At 35.5% G+C, this 18,192-nt stretch overlaps 1 protein-coding gene across 5 annotated transcripts in view; it reads left to right on the top strand.

Moving 5' to 3' along the window:
* Positions 1 to 18,192, top strand: part of THSD7B (thrombospondin type 1 domain containing 7B) — an 873,835-nt gene that overhangs the window by 765,558 nt on the left and 90,085 nt on the right. For all 5 annotated transcript variants that reach the window (XM_008998957.6, XM_035305018.3, XM_054257669.2 and 2 more), the window contains exon 17: positions 7,816 to 7,966. In XM_008998957.6, coding sequence (XP_008997205.4) covers positions 7,816 to 7,966 — 151 coding nt within the window. The remainder of the gene's footprint in view (positions 1 to 7,815; positions 7,967 to 18,192) is intronic.

The following is an 18,192-nucleotide window of genomic DNA, read 5'->3' as shown; positions in this document are numbered from 1 at the left end:
TTGAAAGAAAGAGCTGCTGTCAAAACTATAAAGGTGCTTCTCTTCACCAGCTCAAGCAAATGGCTAATAGACAAATTATCTTTCTTTCCCTTTGTTCATTGTTCTTTCTTCTGGGAACTCATATGCTTAGGCTGTTGCAAATTTGGTGCTGTCACCTTTTTCTCTTCAAAATCTCTGTTTCCTGTATCTTTGTGTCTTATTCTTTCATGGTTTTGAAAAACAATTCACCAACCTAGCTTATAAAATATGTAAATGAGCTGTGGCATCTCTTACTTGTATCCTATTCAGGCCTCTTAGAAATATTCAAGGAAAATCTCAGGAGAAAAAGAAATCTTTAAGAGAATAAATTGCTACAGACAGAATTGTGGAAGGTTGATTGAAAACACACTTGAATAAGAAGGCCTTTCAGTCATATGCCTCAGCTTAAACCTATAAAGCCTGATATAATAAAAACAGTATAACTACCAAGTATTACTCTATGATAGGATCAATTATATACTTTCCACTCCCTATTCCAACCCCCCCAAAAAATCCATATATCTAAGTTCTAACCCTCAGTACCTCAGAATGTGACCATTTGGAAATAAATAGGATCTTTAAAGAGGCAATTAAGGTAAAATGAGGTTATTGGTATGGGCCCTAATCCATTCTAATTGGTGGCCTTGTTAGAAGAGAAGACTAGGACACAGACATACACAGAAGAAAGCCCATGTGAAGACACAGGGAGAAGATGGCCATCTATAAACCAGAGAGAGGCCTCCAAAGGAAAAGAAAAAACCTGAATTATACTTTGATCTCAAACTTCTAGTCTCCAGAATTATGAGAAAATAAATTTCTGTCATTTAAGCGACCCAGTCTGTGGTATTTTATTATGGAAACTGTTTTTCAGCTCTTTTTATTTCGCTATGACAGAATACCTGAGACTTAGCAATTTATAAAGAAAAGGAATGTGTTTAGCACATGGCTCTGGAGGCTGGGAATTCCAAGGACATAGCAGCAGCTTCTGGCAAGGGTTTTAGTACTGTTTCATACCATGACAGGAAAGTAGAAGGGCAAGCAAGCATGTGAGAATGAGACCACAAGAATAAGCCAAGCTTGCTTTTGTCACAACCTACTCCCTCAAGAATAAACTTACTTGCATTAGAAATAGCTCAAATACTAGAATAATGGCATTCATAATGGTTCCACCTTCAAGACTCAATTATATCTTAGAGGCCTCACATCTTAGTACTATTGCAATTGCATTTTCAACACATGAATTTTAGAGTGACACATTCAAATCATATTATTCTTCCCCAGGCCCCGAAAATTTATGTCCTTCTCACATAGTGGAAGCTTCTGGTGAGGGCTTTTTGTACTGCATCAGAACAAAATGGAGGGCATCACATGGAGAGAGGGTGCCTGCATGTTAGCTCAGGTCTTTCTCTTTCTCTTCTTATAAAGCCACCAGTCTCATCATGGCAGCTCCACTCTGATAACTTAATCTAATCCTAATTATGTCCCAATGGTTCCATCTCCAACCTACATACACATTTGGGAGATTAAGTTTTTAACACATAAAATTTGGGAGACACATTCAAACCCTATAAAATATACATACTCACAATGCACCATGCTGTATGTACAGAATTACATAGTCACAATGTACCATGCTGTATGTACAGAATTACTTTTAAATATGTGAAGCAGATCTTCCAGGACCTTGCATTCCAAACTATTATTGACCTTAATAAGGCCTTATAATGAATGAAATAGCTTATCTGTTCTCTTTCGTAAAACCTTGTGATGGGAAGATACACCCTGCTATGCAGTATCCAACTGGATGACATCTTTATGATTTATCTATGACTAGAATCAATTATTAAATCAAAAATATTTATAAATATTTGCCTTCTATGTATCAGATATTGCTCTAAGCACATCAGATAAAATAGTGAATAACATTTTTGTCCTCCAAGAATTGACAGTATAATGTCACTGTGTCAAATTTGGTCCATTTACTCACATGAAGGAGAAAGCCAAACACTGAAGCACCCAGTTTTTGCAGCAAAACAAGTTTATTGTAAGTCAGTTGACAAGGAGATAGGAGGAGAAGATGCTCAACTCTGTCTCCCTGAGCTGAGGGCTGGGTCATGTTTTATAAGCTTAAATAACAAGGTATAATCTGATTAGATCTTACAATAAAGTGATGCTAAAAGACATGATTTGACTGGATCCTCCTATGGCGTGATGCCAGGGGCTTGGCCTGACTGATCTTACATCCTGCCATGGAGTATCCACCTCTTAATTTAGTCCTTCTTCTCAGTCTGAGTATTCACATTCCACTGGTGCTTGGTTCATCTGGGCATGCCCATAGGGTTTCATAACCTTTAGTGTAAGGGACCCATGGCAACTGAAAAACAACTCACAGCTTCGTTACATAAAAATTCAACCAGATTGGTCTGATGTGGTCATAATCACAGAGGAGAGAGAAAAAATGAACAACTAAATTAATATACAATGAAATGTCTTTGCTATGAAATGCCAAAAAGAAAAACAAAACTGGGTTGGAGTTATCAGGGGTATTATTTTGGCAAGATGGTCAGCAAAATATTTGAGCACAAACCTGAATATAGTGAGAGAAACAAATGAGTGTGAAGATATGTAGAAGGAGAATTCCAGGGACAAGGAGAACAAAAAGCAGGAGTAACAAGCTGTTCCATATGACTAGTGTTAGTACTCAAACAAGATAAAGACTGGATATTATTCCAACTGCAACATGAAGTTATGGAAGGTTTGAGGTGGGGGAATGACACTTATTTACATTATTTATTTATTTATCTATCCAGCTATCTATCTATCTATCTATTTATCTATCTATTTATTTATTTATATATTTAGACTGAGTGTCGCTCCATCACCCAGGCTGGAGTGCAGTGGCACAGTCATGGCTCACTGTAGTCTCTGCTTCCCAGGTTGAAGTGATTCATGCCTCAGCCTCCCAGACAGCTGTGATCACAGGTGACTACCACCAAACCCAGCTAATTTTTGTATTTTTAGTAGTATCAGTGTTTCGCCATGTTGGCCAGGCTGGTCTCGAACTCCTGATCTCAAGTGATCCATCCCTCCACCTCACAAGTGCTGGAATTACAGGAGTGAACCACCCCACTGGGCCTCTTATTTACATCCAAAAAGAGCCTTACTGGACATAGGGAAGGTATGTGTAGAGTGGAACAGCAAGGGATACAGTTTTGAGGCCATTGCAGAATTCCAGATGAAAGAAGTTAATGGCTGGATCGATTTAGTAAAAGTGAAGGTGATGTGAAAGTCAAATTTGAAATATATTCTGAAGGTACAGAAAACAGTGTTTGCTGATAAAATGATTGCAGAGTGGGAAAAAAAAGTCTCAAAAATGATGTTAGGTAGTATGGCCTGAGCAACGTTAGGAATAATGGCATAATTTGTTGAGTTGGTGAACATTAGAAGCAGCTTTGAGAGAAAAATCAAAAGTTAGCTTTGGAACACATTAAATTTGAGGTGATAGTAGCTTTCCTACTGAGCTATTACAATCCAGTTCAGAGGAGAGATTTAGAATATAAGTTTGGGCACCATTAGCTTATAAATTTGGTATATATTGAGAAGAAATTGAGTCCTGAGGAACTCCAACATTCATAGATTAGAGTGAATAGAAAGATTCTACAAGTGAGACTAAGAAAAAATAAACTGGAAGAGAAGGAAAACAAAGAAAATGAGAAGATGGACAAGAGAGTTAGTCAAGAGGATATAGTTATCAGTTCTTTCCAATGCTCTTTGGTTCACTGAGATAAGAATTGACCATTGAGTTTGGCAATGGGGAGCCTGTTGATGATTCCAATAAGAGGTTTCTCTGGAATGGTAATAAAAGTGTGATTTAAGTGAGTTCAAGAGGTAACAATCAGGGAGGCAGGAGGAAAGGAGGGAAGAAAGTGGAGATAGCAAATATAGACAATACCTTAAAGCAGTTTTGCAATGAATTTGAGTAGAAGTGAGGTGATGAGTGAAGGGAGACAGTCAAGGAAATTGATGATGCAGGATATGTAGTGGATAACTGCATTTTCATTCGAGAACACCCTCAATTTAAATATTTGAAGTCTGTACTCTCAGGCTTGTCAGAATACCCAGTAAAGCCTCATATTAAATCATGTATGAAATAGATAATCCAAACAGCCAGTGTATTAGTCTGTTTTCACACCACTATAAAGAAATACTGAGACCAATTATAAAGGAAAGAGATTTAATTTATTCACAGTTCCATATGGTGGAGGAGGCTTGAGGAAACTTACAATCATGGCAGAAGGCAAAGGGGAAGCAAGCTTAGATCTTCTCACATGGTGGCAGGAGAGAGTGAGCGTCAGCACAGGAAAAACTGCCATTTATAAAACCATCAGACCTCGTGAAAATTCAGTCACTATCATGAGAACAGCATGGGAGAAACTTCCCACTAGGTATCTCCCTAAACTTCTGGGGATTACAATTCAAGACGAGATTTGGGTGGGGCCATCACACATAACCATATCAGCCAGTATTCCGGAAACCTAGTGAAATAGGAATGCTGGGGTTAGAGACAGAACGATGGCCCCTAAAGGTTTCCACATCCTAATTCCTGGACTTCATAGATATGTTACCTTTGACAAAGGGACTTGGCAGATGTGATTAAGTCAAGGACCTTGTGATGGGAAAATTTTCTTAGATTGTCCAATGGGAAAAATGTATTCATAGGATTTTTAAGATTGGAAGGCGAGACAAGAAGGAGAGGAAAATGTGACTATAGAAGCCAGGTACCAAGAGAGGCAATGTTGCTGCCTCCGGAGATGGAGGAAGGGGTCACCCAAAGAATACAAGTGGCCCTGAAACTGGAAAAGGCATGGAAAGAGATTCTCCCCTAGGAGTGTAGCTCTGCTGATGCCTGACTCTCTGATGTTAGCCCATAAGGCCCAACTTGTATTTTCATCCTACAGAACTATAAGATAATATATTTGCATTGCTTAAGCAGTATGTAAACTTTTTAAGCAGTATGTAAACATTGTTTTTGCAATATGTAAACTTTTACTCAAGTCTCTATTTTCAGGATCTTGTCTCCATCAAGTGCATCAGGTGTTCTCCAGTCCTAACACCCTTTTGTAACCCTCTCCAGAGAGTAAACCATCAATTACCAGCAGGGGGAGGGGATGGACAATCCTCTGTGTGGACCAGAGGAAAGGATCTAAGGGCTTGGATGCTTCTTAAAGATATTTTAAATGAATCTTCCAGGTTTTAAGCCTTACTTTCATCCCCATTTCCAGACGTACTTGGTGCCATGAATTCCAGAATTTTCTCTTTGTTCTGTGTTATAAATGGAGTTATTTTCTGTATTTCCCTTTGAAGGTTTAGTATCAGCTTTTTCAGATGTGCTAAGGAGTTACCAGGAGCCCATCTGTTTTTCATTTCTTGCACTTTTCCTTTCTCATGTTCTCTGACCTTGTAGGGTAATGCCTTTCCCTCTCCATTATTGTTGTTATTATTATTATTTTTTGGTAACAAATTTCTTTACTGTTTCTTCTGTGGCATATTGAGAGTGAATGCAGACTAATACATACATTCACTGGATGTCATTAACCAGAAGTCTTCCCTCTTCTTTCTCAGTGAAATAATAAATGAATATCAGCTGATAGTGTGCAGGCAGGAAGGGAAACAATTTCCAGTTTTTTTAAGTTTGTCCAGGAAAGGACATTTAAACTATTCCTTGGATTTTCCTTCTACTGTTGACTTTTACCACAAGATAAATTAAAGTCCATAGTGCACTCTATACTATGCCTCCCTATATTAGAAAGCGTTCCTTAAAACCTTTTTGTCTGCCATTCTCTGCTAACCTCTTTTATACAATATCTAACTTTTCATGAGTTAGCAGCCCATAAAGTTTTTTTATTTTTCTGTGTATGATTAGCTACTTTGAAATGTTCCTGAAATTTTCTTTTTCTATTTTAACGTATATATAAAAGAAACTTTTAAAGTGCAGGATAATTCATTAGGATAGCATAATCTGGGGAGCACCAAAAGCTCTTTAATGTATTGTTACTAAAGTACTTACTCCCTGACCTTGACATTGTATCCGAATTGCTAGATCAGCAAATGGCATGATTTATTTCATCACCATTGTCATTTTTATCTTCATCTTTATTATTATCACTAGAACAAAATACTCATAACACTAGGGATCATGTCTGTCTGTATTTCCATTCTGTACCCCAACACCCACGTGAGGACTTAGTATTAGTAAGCTATCAAAAACATTGACTAAATGAATCACTAACAAAACACAACTTTGTATTCCAACAGCTAGCAAAAGATACTTGCACATAGTCTTTATTAAATAATTTTGAAAAATAATTATAAAATTAATTTATTTTTGGAATGTGATGTAGACAGAGAGAAATGCCTCCATCAGAGGGGTACAGCTGGATGAATTTTAACAATGTGAACATATCCGTGTAAACAGCCCAGAGGTCAAGAAACAAATATTATCAAGACTGCCTAAGTCCCTATCAGTCACTAACCATTTCCCCAAAGGTAATCACTGTTCTGATTTCTGACACCCTAGATTAGTATTGCCTATTCATTAACTTCATTGGAATGGAATCATATATACTTTTTATGTCTAGCTTCTCTTGTTCAACATTATATTTGTAACTTTCACTCATATTATTTCATTCATTCTCATCACTTTATGGCATTTGCCTTGATTAATTTACCATAATATATTCATAGATTATACTCTTGCTGAACATTTGGACTGTTTCTAGTTCAGTTCATTATGAACAGTGCTGGTGTGAACATTTTCAGTTGGCTTTGGTTTGCTATACATTTGTATACATTTCTATGGAAATATAAGTGGATTGTTGGGTTACAGAGTATGTATAGGTTTAGCTTTAAAGTAGATATTGCCCACCAGTTTTTAAAACAGATTATGCTTCCATCAGCAGAAAAGAAGAATTAATTACAATTGCTCTACATTCTTGCCAGTGTTTGATATTTTCCATGATTTTGAACTTTAATCCATTTTGGCCAGCATACACTGGTGTAACACTGGTTTTAATTTGATTGAATCTTTATCATTCTTAACAATAGTGTGATTATCTCATTGTTGCCAGTAAGTATCTAAAAACCTGACACAGAATAGGTCACGATGCATACATCTGTGCTGTGTGATCAATTGCTGTGTGAAAATACTTGCTCATTGCCTGCTGTTTTTGGTTTGAAAAAAATTGTTTACCGAAATGCAGAAGTTACCTGAAGGAATACCTATTCCGTTATTTTACATATTACTTTGCCATGACTTTAAAAATGGGTGGGACAAAGTTTAGGAAATTTTACGTGGTATCAGACAGAAGTTTGGGAAAGGTTTAAGAGAGCCACAGGAGGTAGGAAGGCTTCAGCTATTACAAAGTGATGGATTTATTCAGAGAAGAAGAGCCTTCAAGATGCAGTGCAATAGAAAGAATATTCCCTCAGTGCTTGACCTTGAAAGTTCTCTTGAAATTGAAAGTTCTTCAAGGGCAACCATTCCCTTTAGTCCCTGGTTAACCATTGCCTCTGGTCTTTCCATTATTCTCCCTTGCCCTTATGAATAAAGGGTTCTGTACTGAGTTAATGCTCACAAAGCCTGACTGACTAAAGGAGGAAAGTTTTTTCCTCTTGGTTTCTGTGCTGGTCTTATCTTGTGTTTAACTATGTAAGTTACTATGATACATCGTAAATATTTTAAATATACTCTCTGCTGTTTTAAATAATCAAGCTATATTTTGTGACCTTGCTTTACAGGTGTGTGAATACTGCTGATAGTGAAGGTGGAGCAGTGGATAGCAACCTGTGCAACCAGGATGAAATTCCCCCAGAAACCCAGTCCTGTTCTCTTATGTGTCCCAATGAATGTGTCATGTCTGAATGGGGAACTTGGAGCAAATGTCCACAGGTAATTTCTCTTTCTTTGTCAATGCTCTGATAATCTATTGTTGCCTTCACTGTTGTTCTCTGTGCATTCACAGTGCTGCTCTCCAAAGCATTCTTCTAGTAACATGGGAAAATAATTTTTTTTTGAGAAATTCAAAGAAAAAAAGAAAAAAGTCTGCAAGCAAGACTGAGCAATTTAAAATGCCAGTGCTTCTTCCGGGGCCTTTATCACAGGAACATGAACAAGGAAAATGAGCCTATAATGATCACACTAGGATTCAACTGCGCACCCATTGTGAAAGGGGTCTTCTTTAGTAACAAAATGATTCTCGTTATAATATCTTGGTTCTGTTCCATTTTTATCCTTGCAGAACCAATTATATCTTAGGAGCTCAACTCCATGGTGCCATTTAGCTTCTGTTAGTGATGATCTGTTTTAGCCTTTTGCTGTTTTCCGGAAGATGAGGCATTCTTTTGCCATGTTTCTTTCTACTTCTTCCAAAGCTGACAAAAATACCTTTTTTGAAAAACGCCTAAAGCCTATACTTTTTTTTTTTTTTTACTATTAAAGTTTTAAAAAATTGGAAGCACAACAGGAGTTTGGCAAAATAAATATTATTAAAGGAGCATATTTCGACTTACTATTCCCAGAAGATAAATTCTGATACTTTATGCTTGTATTTCAAAGTAAAGACTGAAAACATGAAAGTGAGGATTAGGAGCAAATTATATGAGTTCAAACATTAGGAAGGAAAATTAGGATATTTTAAACTCAATTTTCATAATGAAAATTGGCAAAAATATTGTGAAAATCTCTGTATAGAAACGGGAAATATCTTAAAAATTAGATAATATTGTGGGATTAAAGCTTCAAGTTACTGATTTCTGATTAAATATTGAGAACTTATCTTTGATATTTCTATAATTCTGTTTCTGAGATTTCCCTCTGTTGTTATTTTTATTAGTTGAGTTGTTTTTAGAGCAATACTATTGACATGAAGAGAAACTGATAGGAATAACTTGTAGAAATGGGATGCTTGTACTACTACGTCATTTGTTTTGTGTGTAACTTGAACATAATGAAAGTTAAGATTTATTGACGACTTATTTCATGCAAGGCACATATAGGAACTATTCCCTTTAGTACTTGTGCTAATACTATTATGTTGGTAGTATTACTAGTTCACTGTTGAGCTTAGAAACTGATGTGTAGGAAGGTTAAATGGTTTGCACAAAATTCTATACTTCATAAGTAATGAGCTCAGAATGAACATTATTCTGTTGATGAAGCCAGAGATTTTGCTCTTACATTCTTGGCCCAGTTGTCTTAGAAAAATTAAGGTAGATTTTGACTCAATACTTTACTTTCTTTACAATGCAATGTTTAGTTTAAGAAGAAGACAAGTTTTTTAAAAGCTATCTGTATGATTTTTCCATGAGTGAGTACTATATTCATATTTAAAAAGTGTTATAGTACCACTCTTAACTAATCAACCTATAGAGAATTAGCAGCCTCAAGAAGTTTAATTAAATGTAACGTCATGATCTTCCTCACTTTTTATTTCCTAATTTACTCACAGAAGACTTCATTAAACTCTAATCACTTTGCAGGGACAACATTGCCCTCTTAAGATATCTGGCCACTGGGCTAAATTTTTTTATTGTAAGAATGTTTTACACCAAGTTGTGAAGGTTTAGCATTCTGTATTTGCTTCTTTTGGGTTTTTGTTTTTTCAAAGCTTCTTTTTCAAAACATATTTATTTAATTTTGGGAGTGTTTGGAAATTGGAGGAAGAGAAATTATTTTAGCCTCCTTTTATGTGTCAAGAAGACAACATAGTTACTCACTGGTCGGCATGAAATGAGCAGGTTGTTCCTTTACCTGATTATGTACCTTCTAAGTTATATAACAATAGAAGGTATAACAATGACAATAAAGACTTTTATTGAGCATATCTTATATAGCCCACATTGTACTGAAAGCTACATGTAACTCTACTTTTTCTAACAACATTGCACTATGATGATATAACACTTGTCCATGGTCACTCAGATCTGTCTGAACACAATGGGCTTGTTCCTTCTCAGATGCTATGCTATACTCTCCAGTGTAAATGTAAACTTCAAAGTGAAAAAAATTAGGGCTCATACCTGATTATTCTCCTTCAATCTAGCTATATTGCATAACTTTCGTAAGTTGCAAGATCTTAGAATGATGTTCCAACATCCTGGGACAATCCCAATCAGTATTGGACAATGAGAATGAGAATAATTATAGCAAAGGCAGCAAATGGAACAATTGCACCTATGATTTAATTAGCACTTCCCATTTTCTGAGAAAAGGGAAACAATTATTTTTGTGGTGTTGTCTAGACCATGAGCTGATTTAATAATTTGCCACTATTTTACCAAATTCTCCTTTGATAGTCTGCAGTGTAACATATGATATTGGGACAAATTCACTATTTGTTGGGTATTTCCCCCACCAGAGGTACTTCTTTAGAGACAAACACATAAGTAAGCTGAACATGTTTTTAAGTATGGTTGTAGCAAGCTACTTAAACTTGAGTTACAGGTTTCTTACTGGGAAGTGAGGACAATCATAGCTGTTTTTTTCAGATTGTTTAAAAAATTATATATAATATGTATAAAATACATTTTATAAAGTATTTATTACCTAACAGAATTGTGATGAAAAAGAAGAAGAACTACAGAAACAACATGGTCTCCCTTACATTGTTTGCCATGTGGTTGGGAAACCCCAGACAGGAAGCAGTGCATTTTTAAGCTATACGGGAAAGATCTGTTCCCCTGTACAAAATAAATTATGACTTCATCTTTTAGAAATAAAATGTCACCTCCATTACTGAAACATGACTTATATCTAATTTCATAGTAGTCCTCAAAATAAGGCATCAAAAAGATAACTTTGGATGAATGGGTTACTGACCTGACAGTAATTGGCAATTGCAAACCATATGGAAGAACAAATAAGACAAAGCCATTACAGATTGTATTGGGACCATTTTTTAAAAACTGTATTGGGAAAACCATAAGTGGATCAAGCAAAACAAATACAATTTAGGGAGGAATTTGAACAAAATGGAAAACTATTTGTTTCCTTTATGTTCTTGTTTTTTCTTATTTCCATAACACACATAAATAATTTATTGTTTGACTTTAACATGGTTACTTTTCTAGAATGCTTTACTATGAAAAAAAGATTATGTAATTGTACACACAATAACCTTCCTAATAGTGTTCACTCTTTAAAGATATGTGTGTATAAATACATACATGTATATGAGTACATGCATACATACAAATATAGACATTTAGTTGTTCATTAGTTACCGCCAAATGTTCTTTTACCTAACTAAGTTTTTCCAGTTTTCATCCTGATCCTATATACTTGAGAATTATGCTAAGGATTATTCATAGAATTATGTATTCTTCAAGAGTTCATAAATTATTGGATGTAAATGTCTTGGAACATTTGAAATTGACCAGCCACTTATGTATGTAAAACAGTATTTGGTGGCTTCATTTATGCTACCAATCCTTACAGAAATTTTCCACTGAGTAACACAGATTTTCTATTTATAGCTCTCGTTGGAGTCTTGGTAAAGAAATTTCCTAAACACTGATATTGATAGGACAAGGGTATTGGAGGTGAATTTCCAAGCTGTTGTATATTTTGCAGAAGCAAGACTTTGCATACCCACTCCAGAAAGGTGACTTAGATTTAGCAAACCTATTTGAACTTCTATTCACTTCTAGTTGAATGTATCAGAGTTGGCCAGAACTGTAGCCAAGCATCCCTTCAGAGAGTTGGAATTAGAGGTTCATTAAACAGTGGTCCAAAGGAAACTTCATGATCAAAACATACCCCAAATCTTTGAATGATCACCAGAACAATCTCTGAAAAAGGATCACAAAGAAAACTTTACAAAGAAACTACATAGGGCTTAAGTGCAACAGAATCCGGATTCTATCACAGTCTGAATATTGTGTTTTTAAAATTCACTTTATTTCTGTGCTTTATTATTGTCTCTAATTCTTTATGTGTGCAGGAGATACTAGTGAAAGCCAATGCAGAAACTGCCGTTATTTCTTCAGGCAAAGACCATGCTTTAAAAGAGAAAGAGAAATGCATGCCGGTTTTCTGATAAGTGATCTATAATTAAGCATTTGAGGTTAAGAAAAACACCCTTAAAAAAAAAATGGTGCTCCAGCATTATTTTGGGGAAAGGCTGTGAGCAGTGACATTTTATTTCTGATGACTTAGTATTTTCAGCACCTTAGCATCACCTGTGTAAATTAGGTTTCACGGAAGCAATTTATCCCGATGTTTAGTGCTAGAGCTCCACTCCAAGCACTTCCTCAACTTCACCTAACAGTCTTTATCACTCAGATGGCAACCTGTATTTGTCTCTGGAGGATGTGCCTAATGGTCACAACCCTCAAGCTACCTAGTGCTTTTCTTCGACTCACAGCTGAAAACCAGAGGATGAGAATGATGATAATTTTCTATATTCTGGACTGCAAATTCTGGTTGCGTGTGCTAAATTGATATTGGCTCTGGTCAGATGATAGTAATTCATTACTCAGCGACTTGCAGACTATATTACTCGTATGCAGTGAGATGTAATATTACTTAGGGCCACTTTTATTTCCAGAACCATATGAGGCACTGCAAGAAGGGTGCCTCATTTCATGCATTAGAGCAATAAATGACAATCTAATATAAACAATCTTTGGGCTGCTCAAGTTTTTGATATTTAATATGCTTTCTTATACAGTCTGATTTCTTTGATTCTCAATATCATCAATTTGGAGTACAAAATAAGGCTTCCCATTGCCCTCAATCCGCTCCCCCCCCCCCAACTTTGCCCTGACACCTTCCATTCTCCCTCTCTAGCTCCATTTCTATCTCTATCTATATTCCATGACATTCTCAGTTATAAAAAATAGCATGATGGGCCCTATACATTGATCATCCTGCTTCAACAGTTATCTACACATGACAAATTATCTATATATAACAAACCTTATTTCATTTATCTCTTCTTCCCCTACTTCTCTTCCCCTTTCTTGATAGCAGACTAAGGCATATTCCACATTTTATATTAGTTCAGCTATAAATACTTCTATATATCTTCCTAAGAGGGAATGATTGACAACAACTACACATAGCAACACTTTTCTATTCCTTGTGAAAGTATAAATTTCAAAAAATGAAAAACATGACTCTCTTATGAAGTGTCAAAAGTTACTTAACTGATCAGTCATTAAACTAGCATGATTGTAAAGTGATTCAGAGAATTGGAGAGAACGGAGAATTTTCGCTTCTAACAGTGATGGAATATCATTAGATTTCTTTGGATTGGATTTACTATACTCCATAGTAAACAATGTTATAAACAGCAAAATATATGAAACAACAGTTTTGATACATTGGATGAATAGCATGGGACTATAATGACTGAGGGAATGAGGGAACAAAACCAGAAGAATTGAGCCTTATAGTCACCCTGGCTTTCTGACTAGAGGCACTTGCTGAATGGCGATGAAAGGAATGAGATTCCAAGGACACCATGGTGAGAATCCAGAGATCAGAGTCTGAGAGGTACAGGAAGCTGAAATTTGAAACACAAAATTCCGAAAAGAAAGGAGCTAGGCAAACAAAATAATCTAGATATCTAAGTAGGGTCTCCTGGAGTTCTTAGGTAACTACTAATTTGGACATTCATGAGTGAAACACCACAATTCAGACAAAGAATGATTTCTGAGGAGCTGCAAGGATACATATTCTATAGCTCACACAGTTCTAGGAGACATTTCAATTTCATGTAGTATGAACAGAGATACCTCCTTAAGCTCTCAGACCATTTATTAATGACCTAACAAGGGTTTTGCCTTAGCAGGAGGCATAAATTAACCTCAAAGTCTACTCCAGAAATTCCCTAATGAAATAAAGACAAATCACAGAAAGGCCAGGCTGATCCAAAGGTAATATTACTGCCTGCCGAAACATACTTCAACACATTCGAATGGAAAACGAAACCCCCCAAACATTCAGCAGTGTAACATTTGCAATGTCTACGAGTGGTTATTGGCTAGAGGGGGGACAAGATAGGGCCCTAGGTGGTTTTGGTAATATATTGTTTGTTTGTTTCTTTTTTACACGGTAACATTTTATTTCATGAGCTCTGTTCTGGCTATACAGGTGTTTTCACTTGATGACATAGCTACAAGGCACAGAAAGAAAAAAAAGAATGGAAAAGAAATGAATAGACACTAAATGATATGTAAAACAATAGCAAGTCATTTAATATACATGTAATTGGAGCCCTGGAAGGAAAGTAGGGAGTGGACATAAAGATATTTGAAGAAATAATAGCTCATATTATTTCAAATCTTGAAATGGTTGCAGTTTTCAGAGAATTTTGTCTGCATTACATGATCCTGGCTGATAATATTCTGAGGACAAAATAGAAAAAAAAATTCTAGGCCAGGTGCGGTGGCTCAAGCCTGTAATCCTAGCACTTTGGGAGGTCGAGGCGGTGGATCACAAGGTCAAGCGATCGAGACCATCCTGGTCAACATGGTGAAACCCCGTCTCTACTCAAAATACAAAAAAAAAAAAAAAAAAAAATTAGCTGGGCGTGGTGGCGCGTGCCTGTAATCCCAGCTACTCTGGAGGCTGACTCAGGAGAATTGCCTGAACCCAGGAGGCGGAGGTTGCGGTGAGCCGAGATCGCGCCATTGCACTCCAGCCTGGGTAACAAGAGCGAAACTCCGTCTCAAAAAAAAAAAAAAATTCTAGAAGGTCTCAATACCAGTACATGAGCAGTGTTTCCCTTAATCACTTTATTTTCAAAATGGTAGCACCATGCTCAGTTGTGCCCAGATTAGAGATGTTCAGCTTTACTTTACCAAAGCTTTAGTTTACCAGATAATGAAGTTTCATCCAATCAATTAAAAGCCCTAGTAGAACAAAAAGGCTGACATTCCCATGAATAAGAGGAAACTCCTTCTGCCTGATTGCCTTGCACTGAAACATTAGTTTTTCCCTGCCATTGTACTCAAACCAAAACATTGTCCCTTTTGGGGTATAAAGCCAGCAGGTCCTTTGGACTGGAAACACACCATTGGGTCTCTTGGGTCTCAAGCTTGCAGACTGCAGATCTTGGGATTCGTCAAGCTCCATAATCATGTGAGCCAATTCCTAAATAAATTAATATGCACGTGAGTATACACACACACACACACACACACACACACCACTGATTCTGTATCTATGAAGATCCCTATTAATTATTGGCAGATACACTTTTGATTACTTCTCTGGTTTTGAACGCGACTTTTAAGTCCTTTTTCAGATTTACTTGGTGCTCAAATTCTTAGTCTTTTGAGGCTATAGAGTCCAAATCAAGTTCCAGTTTATCCATTGCTGATTTAGAATTTAGTACTTTCAAGTCGGCTGTCAGTTATCAGATAAGTTTTCCAGCTTCTTGAATTTTATTATTATTAGATCCTTATATTATTATTATTGTTGATATTTGTACACCTTTATAAATAAATGTCTTCACTCTCATTTTAACCCTTTTAATATCATGTTACTGGTATTCCAGGAAAAACTTGTATATACTGTTCCATCTTTAATCAAAATTTTCTATCAACTAAATTTTAACATAATTTGTGATATCTAGTGTCATATAAAAGTGCTCAGTTTTCATGATACTAGATTTCTGTCTTGCTTTAAAAAATCCCAGGTTTACTATATAAAGATATGTTTCTAGTATTTTAATTGTTTAAAAATACATGAACATATTTGATTCATCCATTACTCAATTTTGTATATATGGACACAAGTTCTACTAAATCCCAAATGAATATTCCTGTACCAGCTAGTTTCTAGATTCTATTTTCTAGGTATTTAAAAAAATTGTTCACGAGAGTTTTATTTATATTTTTTCTGTACCCAGTTACATTTACTGTCATGTGAATTGAGATTTTTTTCACCATTATTATTAATGGGGAGTTTTCTTCCATCTGTGTATCTAATTGGTTAGTGCTAATGTCTAAAGAAACAAATGGGTGTTATATTGGGTGTTAACAGGAATATCTTGAGTCCAGCTGTGTTTTCTTAATTTTATTATTAATTAAAGGTGGCATAGCACTGGGTTTTCTTTCTGGTTTTTGTTTTTCACATTTCTACTCACTTCACTAGACTTTTATATTTGCTCTTGCACATTTTGTGTCTGCTTTCATAGTATTTTAAGGGATATAAGTGTATTATCTCAAATAATAGATGTACCTTTTTTCTGATGTGCATGCAAGTGTGTGGAATTCTTTTTCCTATTTAAACTTATTTAGTTGGGAAGAGCTAGCAACCACGATGGCAATTATATACTCCTGGTTGTTGGACATCCTTGCATTCCTGATTCACATAGCAATGCCAAGTGCTTCAGAATTATTATGACTATTAGATTGAGATCATTTATGATTTTTGTTGTAAGGAGCAAAAGACTAAGACCAAGGCCATAACTAAGATGAAGATCCCATAAACTGCCACTTGCGTTTAAAAATTATAAAAAATTGGAGTGAAATTATTGACTTTTAGTTTGTTTTTCTTTCATGGCCCTTCTGATTTTTCTCTTTTGCTATCAGTATCTGTGCTTCACTTTTCATATCTAAGGTACGCTTTCACTATTCCTTTTACTCCAGAACAGAACTCACAATATTCTTTTGTGCAAGTCCTCGGAAGAGCTAGATCACTGGCTATACTATTTACCATGGCTAATACTTGTCCAAGCATTTTAATACAAGCGTTTAGTAAAAGACATAGCAATGTGGGGCATGCTCAGGCCTGATCACCTCATGAGGAACCAGCCTGATGATCTGGTTGATGGTCATTTTCTGAGCTGGAACCCTGGGCAGGGTGACATCATCTGGAATGGAAATTTGTGCAGGACAGGCACCATGACTGACTTGGCTAGCAGAGCTGACTATAATACTAATATATTTATTTCTAAACATGTACAAGATTGTATCAGGCATGAATTTTAGACTTTCTTGATTGAATACCCCACATGTGTTGCATTATTTGTGTATGTGTGTGTTTGTGTATAAATGGATGAATTATTATGATATTTTGAAAGACTTTTATATTAGCCAATGTTGCTTTTCCAAGAAAAACAAATCAGTCACTCATACTGTAATTTTTTTAAAGTAGCATAGGTTTTTCAGTGCTTCTGCATCATATTTCTATATTGACATTAATTTATAATTTCTTTTTAATTTTGTAAATTTGGAACTAGGGCATATACTACTGTAAAATGCATTTTGTATTTTCCCTCTGCTTTGGAATAGTTTTCTGAGCTAAGGAGGTATGTGATACTGATGCTATAAAATAGTTTATCTGTGAAGCTGTTGGAATACCGAACATTTTGGTTGGTGACCTATTCATATTTTCAGCAATTTTTTGAGTTAATTGTGAGAACTTTTCATTTATTATTTTTCTGATACACTTTAAAAAAGCCCTTTGTGGAAGAGTCTTTCTACTTTTATTTCACTTTGTTTATTTTTCTCTTCATCTCTCTTGGTTAGAGTTTTTAAGAACTTCACCCTTTTAGTAATTCTATTTTTTAAATTTTATTTAATGATGATATCTGATCTTTTTATTTTCTAATTTATCATTTTTGGTTGTTGTACTTACTTAAACTTATCTGGGAGGCATTTAAGGTATACATTTCTAACTAGAATAAAATGCTTATTAGTATATTTACTGTCTGTTGTAGTATTAAAAAATTTAAGGATATTAATTTATCTTTAGTAGAATTTAGTCAGAGTGGAGTGGTAAGATTTTGACCTTGAACTTAAATTTGACATGTAGTATTCTTATTTTCATTATACCCATAATGATATAAATGTTATTTTTTCCTAAATATTTTATAAAGTTCAGTGTATTTCAGTTTTTAAATTTCAAAGATTTTTCCAATGAGAACACATGGATACAGAGAGGGGAACATTACACACAAAGGGGAGGGACAGTGTTAGGAGAAATACCTAATAGAGATAACAGGTTGATGGGTGCAGCAAACCAACATGGCACACGTATACCTATATAACAAACCTGCACGTTCTGCACATATATCCCAGAACTTAAAGTATTACAAAAAAGTGTTGAAGGTTTTTCATATTATTTAAGCTTTTTTATTTATTAATTTCCATTAGCTTTTA

This window comes from Callithrix jacchus, chromosome 6 (genome assembly GCF_049354715.1).
Source record: "Callithrix jacchus isolate 240 chromosome 6, calJac240_pri, whole genome shotgun sequence".
NCBI classification, from domain to species: Eukaryota; Metazoa; Chordata; class Mammalia; order Primates; family Cebidae; genus Callithrix; species Callithrix jacchus.
The sequence above is the reverse complement of the archived record's forward strand: the minus strand, read 5'-3'. Positions and strand labels throughout refer to the sequence as shown.